Here is a 13,643-nt window from a genome sequence, read left to right on the forward strand (position 1 = left end):
TGCAGGACCGTGGTGGATATCGCGTCACAGATGGCCGGGCTGACAGTTAGATTAGGCCGTCACGGATCTGAGGTCTTTTCTTGTTTCATCCTTGCTGCTATCCTTGCAAGTTGCAACAGGAACTTGCACATCCTCCTTGCTTTGAGATCCTTCCTTAGGGATCCATGCCATGTTCTTGGCATGCAACTATATAAAGAGCGGCTGGACTTTTCATGCAAGAAAGAGGGTTGGATTCATGTCCAAAACCCTAGTTTGGGTCCAACTCGAATGGTTTAGTCTGAACTTTCAATAAATGTTCGGTCAAAAACATATTTATACGTTGATGGCCCTTTTTGAGACAGTAAACGACCTCAGAAACAGTAAAGTTGTTCGTCTCGAAAAAACGAAGAGTTTTCCTGTTGACCACTTTTCCTTCCGAGTTCATCTAGACCACTTAATCAATGTCACAAGAAAAATGATAAATCCTGACGATTCCGTTGCTCCAACTTCGCTCGCGCCCTACCTAAGACACTTCAATTAGGGGCACCACAATCCGTAATTTGGATCTCAGGTGTATTTGCATAATAACTCAGATCATGATGACTCAAAAAACAAAGTTGTTTGTTTCGTCGAGATGCACAACTTTCATTTTTATGATTTCTTCATTTGAGGTCATCTTAAAGGAGCTCTAGTGGAAGCCTTGATATATCGATCCTCGAGATCACCTCTGACTGCTAGCATAATCGGCTATCAAGCCGAATCATGGCACAACTTGACATGGTGGACAAGGTGTCTCCTCAATGAGCAATAAAAACTCGTCGAGTGAATATTTCCAAATGCGACTTATCCATTTTCATATGTCATGGCGGAATTATGTTCTTGATTAGCCATCGGCCCAAAACGATGGTCTACGCCCGGCTTAGAGGTTGTGGACGCGTGCGAACTTCTCCCAGCCGGTGTGGAGGTACATCTTGCCGCACCCATCGAAGAGCACATCCACCGGCCACCAGCAAAATCCCCAGACAGCCTCCCACAGCTGCAGTGTGGCCGGCTCATTGCGGGCGACGGACTCGCCGAACTTGTCCGGCAACCTCTGGATGTCGAGTGGGTCGTCATTGAGGACGATGATGAACTCGAACTTCCACACCTCCCTGGATGACGACAATGGCGCAGGCAACGATGACCGTGCAGGCGTTGCTGCTCCGCTGCGGTCGCGGTGGCCACGCCCGCGACCTCGACCTCGACCAACCATGGAGTGGCCCGCGACCTCGACTCCTAAGATGGTGGCAGCTAGGGTTGTGGATTGCGGCGCTAGGGTTTGTGTGAGGATCGGTGTGTGAGCACTCTTTTTATATGCCGGAGGAAGGCGAGGGAGCGGTGCCGCGCATAACGTCGGCACAGAGAGCTAGGCGCGACGAGACATGTCTGCGCCTCTGGGGAAACTGCACTGTCGGTGTGCGCCATTTACTTTCGTCGAGAGGTAGGCGACGGTTGCACGGCGTTCGTGTATGAGTGACACGTCGGGCCCGCCACTTCCCGCCTCGCTTTTGTGTCTGCCCGGCGCGCCCGCAGCATCCCCTATGGAGCGGCGATGGCCTCGGGGCGCCGGACATCGTATTGGGCCACGCCAGGCGAAAAGGCCCTTTGGGGGCGCAGCTGGGGGCGGTAAAATAGCCGACGCGGCCCAAAAATCTTTGGGGCATTTTGAGGAACGCAATTGGCGATGCTCTAAGCAGAGACCTCTGGCCATGCCGTCGTGTTCCCGTTCCTTCGGGCTCCGGTCTCCAGCCCCAACCCCTCGATGGATCTCGCCGCTCTACCGCCTCAGGGTCAGGAATGTGGTGCCTCGACTTGGATGAGCACAACAACGCCTCTATTCCTCGGCGGAAGGTGTCATAGCGATTCAGACCAACGGTAGCCCAAATGGTCTCGGCGGAAGGCAGCCTGTGAAGCTGGAGAAGGTGCCTAGAGGGGTTAGTGCTTGTCTCACTCCCTGCGGGCGGCGAGGTGGAGGATGCCGCGAAGGCTAGGTGCAGCGTCGGCGAGGCGACCAGGCCCATGACGTCACCTTGATTTTGGCACGCAACTATGTATTTCTTGGATGGGTTCCAGCGATTGTCCATAGTTTTTTTTTTTGAGAGCAACCACATATTTCATTAATCGAAAATCAAGTTACATGAAGCAACACATGTGGAAACTAAAAGACAAACCGAGATAAAATGATTATCTTGAATTTGCAGATAAAATCCTAAAAGATCGTGAAATACAAAACGATCCCTAGGGTTTCCTGCAACCACCGTAGCCAGCGGCCGCCGTCCAATTCCAACGCCGCCGAGACGAACGCAAGAAGAGACGCCGAGCCTCCACCATTGCAAGATCCAAAAGAGCACCATCGCCAACGAGGCTTTGTGAGTCGATGAACAGGCCTGCTGTAAGCAGCGAGGCACATGTCGCTGTGGCACGTCGACCGGGGACGCCCCGTGCTGTCTTGGACCAAGATACGCCGCCTCCCATCGACGAAGTCGGAGAAGAACGGCATATCCACCACCTCCGGACCAACATATTCGCTCCGGAAGAACCACCTCGCCCGGCCCCCGGCGCCGTCGTGGACAACGACAAACGCCGGTGACACGTCGAGAAACGGATCTCGCCGGATCCGAAGAACGGCGAGAAGACCAAGCTGCCGACCCGAAAGATCGACAAGCACACGTTGCCAACAACTCCGAGACGCCGCCGTGAAGGTCGCCGCCGGTGTGGGAGTGGAGTTGAGGCAGATTTATTTGCCCGGGCGCCGCTCCCACCACCCCAACGACGCACCACAGCGGACAAGCCCAAACTACAAAACGGAGGAGGAACGAGGTCCCTCCCCTCCCCGCCACCGGAGCGGCAAGCGGAGGGAGAGGGGCCTAGAGCTCACGCCGGTGGAGATGGGATCTGGCCGCCGCCGCCTAGGAGAGAGGAGCAGGGACAAAACGTTTCAAGCCAAGTTCGCATCTGGGACGAGCGGGGCCAGATGCGATTGTCCATAGTTGATAGAAGGAGGACAGCTATAGGCTGACCTGGTCGGCTCGTGCCGGGTGCCGCCCACCCCACCGACCAGGTCGGGTAGGCTGGGCCGCGGCCCATTACCCTCAGGTACGATTCTTTTATTTATTTTTTGCTTTTTTATGTTTCTTTTTTGTTACTAATATTTTCTTTTTCAAAATCTAACACCTTTCAAAAATATTTTTTCCAAGATTTTTTGAAATATGAATATTTTAAAATTTGAGTAGTTTTAAAATTGAACGATTTCAAAATTTGAACATTTTTTAAAATGAATAGTTTATATTTTTAACATATTTGGAAAATTATATTATTTTCAAATTTTGAATTTTTTACAATTTGAACAATTTTTAGATTTGAACAATTCTAAAATTTGAACGAATTGTAAAATCCTAATAATTCAAAAAATCAAAATTTGAACAATTTTTAAAGCTAACCATTTTTTTAACCAACCAAATTTCAAAATTGAACATTTTTTAGATTTAATTTTTTAATTTAAATAGTTTTTAGATTTGAACAATTTTCAGATTTAAACAATTTTCAAATTTGAACTTTTTAAATTGCAAAAAATAATAATAATAATCATTTGTTTTATTTTAACATTTTTAAACCCTATAAAAAAGAAAAAACGAAACAGAAAAAAATACATAACAGAAAAAAAATGGTTAAAAAAGAAAGTGGCCGAACCCGAACTGGGTTAGCCGGAGTATGTACCACGCGGCGGTGTGCGGCGCGCAGTATGCGCCGACATGTTCAGTGTATAGGAATGGCAGACAGAAGGTAATATGTACACATCGGAAGGATATGCATGGCCCCAGCGCTAGGGGGTGCGGGAATAGCAGCCGCTCGATAGATTTTTAACGTCGCGCACGGATGGTCGCACGGCAAGCCCCGTCGTGATGATCCGACTCCGTGTCCAAATACTCCGGCCGGAGAGCCGTCCAAGATTTGCTAATATCTACACGGCCCCAGAGGTCCATAACAGTAGATCGCGAACTGGACCGATCATGGCGCCGCAGCCGGCCGCGGCGCTTCCCCAAGACGTCCTCGCGGAGGTCCTCCGGCGCCTCGCGCCGCTCGTCCTGGCCGCGTCCCGGCGGGTCTGCAGGGCATGGCGCGACACCGTCGACGCCCGCCTGCGACGCCACCTGCTCTCGCACTCGGTGCGCGGCATCTTCATCAACTTCACCGGCCATGACTTCTCGGAGTTCTTCTCCCGTCCCTCGACGGGGCCGGCGATCTGCGGAGGGCTCGACTTCCTGCCTAGCAAAGGCGTCAAGGTCACGGATCACTGCAACGGGCTCCTGTTCTGCGGCGATCGAGAGCGCGACTACGTCGTCAACCCGGCCACACGGCGGTGGGCGCGTCTGCCCCCACGTCCTCCGCCGCATATGCCGGGGTTCAGCCAGAGCGCCTACCTCGCGTTCGATCCCGCCGTGTCGCCACACTATGAGGTTTTCCTCATCCCGCGCCTGCCAGATCCCGACAAATCGGACGACAAGGCCTTGCTTGAATCGGAGTGGCCTCCCGCCCTCTATGTACTGCATGTGTTTTCCTCGACGGCCGGTCAGTGGGGAGATAAGACCTTTCTTCGGGAAGGGGAGGCCGCAGGGATCGTCGGTAACATGGATTTCGATCCATGGTACCATCTGTATCATGCCGTCTACTGGCGAAGCACGCTCTACATCCATTGCCAACATGGCTATCTTACCAGCTATATATAGCTACATCTCCTCAGTCGTCATTCTCCTCTATCTATAATCTAACAAAAAATATAAGATTCACTCCTGCTGTTATTCGTCTAATTTTGCAGAATGTCCTTGTCAGACCACACGTACAAAGTAATTGAACTACCGGCTCCCGATGAGATGAGAGGAAATGACTACCATTTAGGGAGATCGTTGAGAGGGGTCTATTGCGCAAAACATAAGTACTGTAACATGCTTCAGCTTTGGCACCTCGATGAATCACACGATCAAACTGAATGGGTGTTCAATTACGATATCGATCTTAGCACTCTTGAACGCAGGTTCCACAATTATCGTAAGAGGTTTGGGGTGGACTCTACTCAACAAATAGGCAAACCGTGGATCCTTCAGGACGTTAACAACCGCAAGATCAGGGAGGAATATCATAATGGACGTTACAGACCACCCGTGGAAGAGAAATATGACTGGAACTCTGATGAGGATAACTTTCTTTACATTGAAGATGTTGTTGAAGGGGTGTATTATAGTGGAAGTTCACATTTCCTTGGATTCCACCCCTATAAGGAGATTGTCTATTTTGAATTACATAGGGGAAGAGGAGTCGCCTATGACTGGAATAGCTCAAAATTCCAGGACTTGGGCTGTTCAGAACCAACAGATAACCATTACTTCGAAGAAGGAAAACGCTTGGTTTCAGTCGGCCGATCACGGTAGAAAAATCGGTCATGGCCCGGCATCCTACCGCGCGGGCGTCACCACGTGCTACGCAGAAACCTCCAACCGCGCCACCCACATGATTCGCAGAAAACCTCCAGCCGAGCGCAGAGCCGGATTAACACATGCATACACTTCGTCAGTGTACGAGTATTTTTTATCCATTGATGCATGCACATCAGCACATGCACGTCCCATCAGCTAGTGCAACTGCTAGCTAGCTTCCACGTAGCTGAAATTTTGTTGAACTATTGTAATATATAGATAATATTTTTGTTGGATTTTGTTGTTGATTATTGTTGTAAACAATTTTTATTAGATTTCTTGGTGCTAATATTCAAGTGAATATTTTGTTGTAATCGTTTGAGACTTTTGTAAACATAATTAGTGATTTTTGTTGTAATTTGATCTATAGCAAATTAATTGTTTCTTAACCACTCTAAACTATTTTGCAAACATATAGATTTTTTTGTTGCAATAGTATGTGGTTTTTGGTGAATTCGTTGGCGACTTTTGTTGTAAATCAATTTGCGGCAAAAAAAATGTTGGTTTAACCACTTTATTGCAATTTTATTTTTTGATAAATTTTATGGTACTTTTGTTGTAATAGAAATATTTTTTGTACACGGGTTAATAATTTTTTGTTGTAATACTCTCTGCCTAGAGGTAAATGATCGCGGTGGTATATTTATTGTAAATATTGGAAAGTTCAGAACCAAAGACGTTATACCCTTTCGTTTCTGTAGAGAAGCTGGGTACTGCGGGTTAATTTTCATAGAAACGGAGGGGGAGAATGTAAAAGCAAGCTTATGCTGATTTCATACGTTGGATCTTGATCCGACGGAGGGTATACGACCGATTTTGGGTTGGCCGGTCGGCCGACCGACGCCTAGCGTCGCCCAAGAAGCTTCGAAGAAGGGACAACCGTATCTTTCCCATACACGCCTTGTTGGATGGCCGAGTTTCCTGGAAACGAATTCGAATCTCTACTTGAAGATGAGGAGATAGCTAGAAAAAAATCAGAACTGGAAGCTCAACTTGAAGATCACTCCAACTTTTCTTGTGCGGACGAGTACGAGTTGCGCAAGTTCAGTGGGCACGCCAAGAGGGTCAAGGACTCTGTCACCAAACTTCGTCGTAGACGCCGCATCACAGCTCGGTAGGAACCCACCTTCACCAACATGAAGTTCAAGGCAACCAAGTTCGACCTTGGCAAGGTCACCAAGGCAAGGAGATCGTTTCTGGCGTCTCTGCCATCGCTGGATCTAGGTTGCTTGATTAGTTTCCTGGAACCCAAAATGAGCAGGTACTTGCAAATAATTTGGAATACCAACTTGAAGATGTGCACATATCAGATAGAGCACTCATGTTTGAGGCCATGCACTTGCAACTTGTTCGTGTACCTTGTATTTGCTTTGACCAAGCCAACCATGTCTACCAGTAATTTTGAAGGACCCTGCGGTGTAGTTTATTTATATCAGGAGTTATTCAAGCTTTTTTTTTTACCCGTGGGTATGTGGATCAAGACTAGATTGGCAAACAGTTACCGGAGGAAAGAAACTAGACTTGTAAAACTACTGAACAGTTATGATACATACATAAAAGCACACCCCAGTTCACTGTTTACACCGTCCACTAATTACTGAAGTATACTAAATAAATAAAACCAGCACAGCTCAATAGTCTTAATTCAACAATTCACATTGCTGCTAGCAACAAGCATGCAGAACACAATGGCCACAAAATCAAGTTTAATCTGGGGTTGAAGTAGATAAGCCTTTTGTCATGGTTTGTCCTGCGGTGTCCCCTTTTGAGTATGTCACAGACCAGTAATCGGATCTTGATTATCAAACCTAGTATTCTTCTTCAGCAGCACTAGCAGCACTTAGATCAACGCTAAGATCAACAGCCTGCAATGAGGAATTGAAAATAAAGTTAGAATGTGAAGTAGAGCTAGTCAGCAACATTTTTTTGTGACCTACTTAATCCTGCTGTCATGTTCCATAACCAAATTGCGCAGCCGCTTTACAAGGCAATTTACAAAGGTACAGCAGCGTACAGGAAAGGAACTTTCACCATTATAAAGGAGATACAAATACTAATAGGATGTAAAGCCCTAGTTAGCTTAAACTAATATCAAAGAAGCATACATATTTTGAAAGGAATATGAGGATGAAACATTACCTTCCCGGTGATCATTGTATACATGTTAAGAACGTCTGTCACAGTTGTCTCAAAATGTGTGGTAGCATCATAGCTCTACAGAGAGAAGAACTGTCATAAAACAGTTTAAAACAGCAAAACCTATTGCTGTGATACATAAGCTGCACAATTACCGTTGAGATGAAGCAATTATCAAGAGATGGTTCGTTCACCGGTTCATATCTGTCATACATATCAAAAAACAGCTCATCTACTGGACCAAGTAGATCGATGCCAGGCTTCAGTTCGGACTGTATATTATCACTCTCGGCTTCAGTGGAGACAAATGCAATGAACTTCCCTTTTGGTGCCACGTTGTGAGTGTATGAACAACCAAAGACATACCTAACAAGAGAGCACCAATAGAAATATCATTAATGAGGATTGCATAATCGATTCAATCAAGTGATGAGTCATAAACATAGCCATTCATTAAACAAAAACTGTTAGGGCTTGAGATAGGCCTCACATGTCTGATTTGCGTCCAAGTTGTTTCTGTGGCAAAATAATCTGAACTGAGTGGGACTCATTTGTATTTGGGATAGGATGGCTCATAATAGCAATTGCGCGTGCAACTTTGCCAATCTTCCTAACCTGTTGAAAAACATGACCAAAACATCATCATTTGGAAGCAAGATACTAACAAAGTGCCAGATGAGGGTTGCAGTCAATATGAACTTCTCAGGAATGGAAGAAAAAAACGAAGATGAAAGGCCAGAACTAGACTGAATGTGTTTGCAATGGGTTAGTACTTAAGAGGAACAAAGGAAGGTGAGAAGAAGGCCAAGCATGCTAGATGAGACAACTCTTGCAAAATAGAAAATAGATGCCAGACATGAATTGCAAAAATGCGGTCCGTGATTGATTGTGAAAGCAACAATGGAATAGAAAACATAATACAGACAACAAGAATATTCACCTTGTTCGTTAAGTATGAAGGATCACAGACAACTTTCTTGCATTTTGCGGTTTCACCTTCTGATGTCACACCACATGCTTTACCTTCCATATCGAATTCCACCTACATGAAATGGGTTGCACATGTGAAAAAGTGTGTTATTTGTTATGCGATTACTAATGGGCAGGTGAAAAATATTACCTTGCACTCTGGCTTACTTAACATGTAAGTACCACCATAAACAGCACTTAGGCGTGCAAAACCCTGTAGAGTAAGAAAGCAGCATGGTATATGAGTTATCTTGCATGTATCTGTAGTAACAATACAGGGATAGCTAACTGAAAACTGACTGACCTGTGGCAGCTCACCCAGCCCATATAACGGATAAATATATGGTGATCCCCCTTGAAAACGTGCAAGAGACTCTGAATATAACTAAAAGCAGATGATGGTAAATGTAACTGAAATCTGTGAACAGAGCACAACCCAAAAAAAATGGCACATCTAAAAGGAAGAACAACTACAGGGATTGGATTGTGGATAATTGACAACTACACTTGTATAACAAGCAAGGACCATCTAGCAGAGCTTTTGTCAAGACTTACTTTCATCCTTTTCACAGTATCAAGTGCTGGTTCATTGAGGTGACGATCATCCCTATGGAGGGCAAGTGCATGGCCAATGAAATCCACTGTATCATCACTTAAACCATATTTTCTGAAAAAGCACAAATGGGAACATATAATTATTTTTGTGCAGAAAGGGATAACAACAAGGACAGGAAATATCCTCTCGCAACATATGGTTGAAGGCCAAGGACTACTGTTACAAGCAATATCGCCTACTTCATATGGAAACACCGCAATGCCTGCGTATTCGACAGAAGCCAGCCATCGATCGTTAGATTGGTGGACGACATCATGGAGGAGGCAGTTCAGTGGGCTAAGGCAGGGGCCAAGGGTCTAAGGGTAGTGCTGCCGACAACCTGGGACGTCCACTGATGTATTTTCTTTTTGGTTCTCTCCCTCCTAGGAGGCTTGTAAACCTCTCTATCTTTTCAATGCAATGAAACGCAAAAGTCTTTTGCGTTTTCTCGAAAAAAAAAAAGAACATATGGTAAGCAATTTTATGAGGAAACTAAAGAGCTGGAATCGAACAGTACTCATACGTGCCACTGAAACCAACCCATACACTTTCATGCTTAATTTGCTTGAAATACGTTTATATGCATGGTTTCCAGGCATTGTGTGCTACCCTAAGTCCCTGACACCGCTATACTTGTGGGGCTAATCCCAACTTTCCAACAACTACTAGGATTCACTCAGCCAAACTAGGGTGGCGGCTTGGAATGTTGCAACTTGTTCATGAGTAACATTACTAACAAAGCAAAATGGACAGAATACAGCAACCATTGATGCACTCACGCTATCAATTCTTTAGTTGTCAGCGTAGTAAGGTCTAATCCCTGATGTGTTTTTGGATCAGCTTCGTTGTAGTCTTGGACAAAAATGAAGAAGTTCCTTGCTCTGCGCTTCTCGAAAAGGCCCATCAAAGGAGACTTCAGAGCCTCCATATCAGTCGCAGGAACCTTGTGGATCTGATTGAACACAATGACAGAAACAAGGTAAGTTGCACCTCTAGCATAGGATCAGACTACAGAATCTAACAACCTATGGAAGATACAGGAAATGTGATTGTGATGCTGATGGAAGACAAAAGGGCGGACATTAGCTTAAGAATTTACCTTCCCTTTGCTGAAGACAAAGCTCCCATCAACAGCTTTGAATGACAAATACTTCGTTACATCAGTGTGAATGAGGGTCCGAACCAATGTCCCGTTTGCCATCATAAACTGATCACATAAATGTTTTGTGACAATCAATGAAAAAAGAAAGAAATCTGGACAACTACCATACAGGCTCTTTTTTTTTTCCTGTTAGTAATACATGAGATGTTCATACTTTGTTGAATCAGGAATCACCACATTTTATTGCATAAAGAAGCTCCATTTGTTTCCCATCAAGATAAAAATAATGCACCATCATCAGGATTTGTTTGTTTCATCATCGCAAGCATAGGTGGTCTAGCTGTGCTATAAATATAGTTTTAGATGGGAGGAGACTAGTACCTTTGGAACCATGTCAACATTGTAATCTTTGCTTGAGCCTAGATGTGCCGGGGGCTTGTCTTCCCCTCTAAATCTCTTCCAGAGCTGTTCCAAAACGAGAATTACAATCTGTGGTTAAGAATGTGTAGTAAAAAAAATCTTTCACAAGAAATGGGTTAACACATCTAGAACATCTAGCATTTAAATAAACTCATTGGAATTGCTTACCTGGTTAAGGTTGAGAGAAGTGGAATCTCCACCATAGTAGTCATTCCTATCCATGTGCAACACCTGCAAAATCATCACACACACATCCGTAAGGTGGTTCAAAAAGTGAAAATCCAGCATTACTACATTATGCTTTAAAATGCAAGTACTTTTAAATAGGGCCATTAAAAGGCACAAGGCTCGTGAGCTATTTAATATCCAGGCTCGGAAAAAATACCAATACCATGTCGTTAATAGTGGAGTGGGTGAACAATCAGGAACTTAATGTGCTTTGAGATTCATGTTTTTCAATTTTTGGAATAACATAAAAACTCTACTCATATTTCTGCTGTTTAACATAAATGATTATGTCCATATCTGTACAAAGATGCATCAGGATGACGTGGTAGTTGTTACTTGTTAATACAGATTCTATTGTTAGCGGAAAAAATAATTAGGTCACTTTGTTAGAAATAATTTGCGTAAGTTTCTCACGGTGATTTTCATGTTTAGCATGTTTTCAATAGACCGGGGAGGCAGGCATATGAACTCACGTGTACCTTCCTCTGATTCTTTTCCCCACCTCAAAAGAACTACTAATGGAAAACGCACAGAGATAACTGCTTCGCAGAAACAAATAAAAATAAACCCTATGTTGAAATTAAACTCTTGTAGAAATCTAAGGAAGAAATCTTTAATCAAATCCTCAAGATTATTCACTTCATTATCACATCCCAAAAAATCCTTCTAACTAGCCGATGCCCTTGCCCTTCTAACTAACCAATGTCCTTGTCTATATTAGTATAATATTCACCATAAGGATATTTCTATCACAAACTTTTTGTCGAGCAAAAGGATATATGCAGCTTTATATCAAAGTTTGTGTTGAGACAAGTGCGTGGAACCACGTCTGCGCCGGATGACCAGACACGGCACTACATCAGACAGTGACCCTAACATGTCTTCCTTTCCTTTTTCTCCTGTCCCATGACTTCCTTCTATCTTTCATTCCTGCTATTTCTTCTGACCATGGCGCAGCTGCCTTTCTCATCACGTCATAGGCATCGCTGGCCTTCTATTCTTGCTTTTTGTGTTGCTGCTGCTTGACTTTGGCATCAACCAGGGCCAAATCTAGACGAGCAGACTGCTGGTGTCATATTCATCACTATAATGGATTCACCCCTTTAAATCAATAGTGAGTATGACTAATTTTCTCTTGATTTGCATTGTATTCATTGGGTCCACTGAACCTGATGTCCCTTGTGATGCTCCACTGCTGGTGCTGACTGCATCGAGCTCGAACTGGAGTCGAATCAAGAGGTGGTGGTAAAGGGCAGTGGCACAGAGGTCAGCACCAGAGGGGCCGCGACAGCGAGCCACTGTTCCACAGCCAACCCTCACAGTGATTAAAGCTCAAATTTAGTTCCACCAAGACTCAAGCTCAGCTCCAAGTTGAGCAAGGCCCTATTGTGCTAGTTTAAGACGGGGCTTGTTGACACTTGACAGCTTACTTCCACAGCTAAACCAAAGGCATTCCCAGTCTGGATGCCTAGTATCTCACTAATCTTTACTCCTATAAAGAAAACAGATGTTGTTGATGATCCACTCATTATGGATTCATACAAATCATTCGATCTTCTTCTCTTATCCACGCATCTAAGTGTGTGTCATTTTGTATTAAGCGTCACGATTACGCAAAAATACAAATGGGAACAAAACAAACCAGAAAACAAAAATACCTGCCAAAGAAAAACAACAGCTAGAAAGCTAAGGAAATTAACAACAAAGCAAGAAGAAAGGTAGCAATAAATTCTACTGCTACAGCTAGCCCGCCGCTAGGTAGCGTCGTGGGGTCTGGCATGCCAGCAAAGCACAGCTTGATTGAGGACCAACTGGACCAAAGTCCTGACTTCCCGTCGATCCGTCAAACACACAGGCATTGCAGGCGAAGGCGCCGGAGTCGACATGAATCATCCGATTTGGCACCAACCGATGACACTGAAATGTCATGTAATTACTCGCCGGCCAGTTCATCTTTTCAAAAAATCCTGGATCTATCTTGAATTTTGTCATCGGTAGTCTACATATCCAACACGAAGGACCACCAGGCTGGTAAAAGTCAGAAGCTATCGGATATCGCCCTCCCTTGGGAATACACCTCGCTCAGCTCAGCAGAAAGCTCGGAAAATGGGCGAGTCAGTGGCTAGCCCCTTTGGATCGGCTCACGCGCACCACAGACGGAGGGTTTATCCAGCAGCAAATCAGCCCAGATCAAGCATGCGCGGCACCGCCTGGCGCCGTACGATGCAGCGCGCGCGCTCCGGCGATCGATCCAGTCCACCCCGGGCAACGGAAGCGAGACGGGGAACACTGGGCGCGAAATCCGAGCATGGGCGCGGCGGATCGTAGGAGTAGCGAGCCAGATTGGGGGGAGGGGGAGCGGCAGACCTTGAGGCCGTCGACGGAGAGGAGGCCGCTGAGGATGCACTCCTTGAGCCCCGTGCCGAGCACGATCACGTCGTACTCCTCATCCATGGCGGCGCGGCGGGCCCTCGGCGAGCTGGCTCCGGGGAGCGAGAGGCGTCGGCGACGGAGGGGCTGGAGCCGGGAGGTGGTGCGGCGGCGGTGGTGAGAAGTGGAGTTGACAAAAGGCAGCGGTTGCGGGCTGGGTTCCAGAACCGGAAGAAGTCGGATGCGCGTGCGATGGCACTCAGAGGAGAGGAGAGAACACGGCCCCGTCGCTTTCGTGTGCGGTTCCTTGGATAAAACCTGACTCGGTCATTCG

At 45.7% G+C, this 13,643-nt stretch overlaps 2 protein-coding genes across 2 annotated transcripts; one reads left to right on the top strand and one right to left on the bottom strand.

The window, feature by feature from the left end:
• Positions 1–4,028: 4,028 nt before the first annotated feature.
• On the top strand, positions 4,029–5,444 carry LOC124648857 (putative F-box/kelch-repeat protein At1g15680). The gene is made up of 2 exons (XM_047188549.1): positions 4,029–4,732; positions 4,832–5,444. Exons 1-2 carry the CDS (start codon positions 4,029–4,031, stop codon positions 5,442–5,444), a joined length of 1,317 nt encoding a protein of 438 aa, XP_047044505.1.
• Positions 5,445–6,992: 1,548 nt separating this feature from the next.
• On the bottom strand, positions 6,993–13,396 carry LOC124707859 (guanosine nucleotide diphosphate dissociation inhibitor 1-like; the record flags this gene model as incomplete). Its single annotated transcript, XM_047239554.1, is given in 13 exon segments — positions 6,993–7,354; positions 7,629–7,703; positions 7,781–7,991; positions 8,116–8,240; positions 8,566–8,667; positions 8,746–8,808; positions 8,899–8,979; positions 9,150–9,261; positions 9,969–10,141; positions 10,289–10,396; positions 10,673–10,756; positions 10,880–10,942; positions 13,307–13,396. Coding segments are annotated over 13 exon segments (1,341 nt in total). The 3' UTR covers positions 6,993–7,297.
• Between the last annotated feature and the right edge of the window lie 247 nt (positions 13,397–13,643).

Source organism: Lolium rigidum, chromosome 4, assembly GCF_022539505.1.
Source record: "Lolium rigidum isolate FL_2022 chromosome 4, APGP_CSIRO_Lrig_0.1, whole genome shotgun sequence".
NCBI lineage: Eukaryota > Viridiplantae > Streptophyta > Magnoliopsida > Poales > Poaceae > Lolium > Lolium rigidum.

Excerpts from the sequence above, each read along its gene's own strand:
- LOC124648857 (XM_047188549.1), top strand. The coding sequence starts at position 4,029 with ATGGCGCCGCAGCCGGCCGCGGCGCTTCCCCAAGACGTCCTCGCGGAG. Across the intron at positions 4,733-4,831 it reads TGCCAACATGGCTATCTTAC|CAGAATGTCCTTGTCAGACC; the intron begins CAGCTATATATA and ends CGTCTAATTTTG.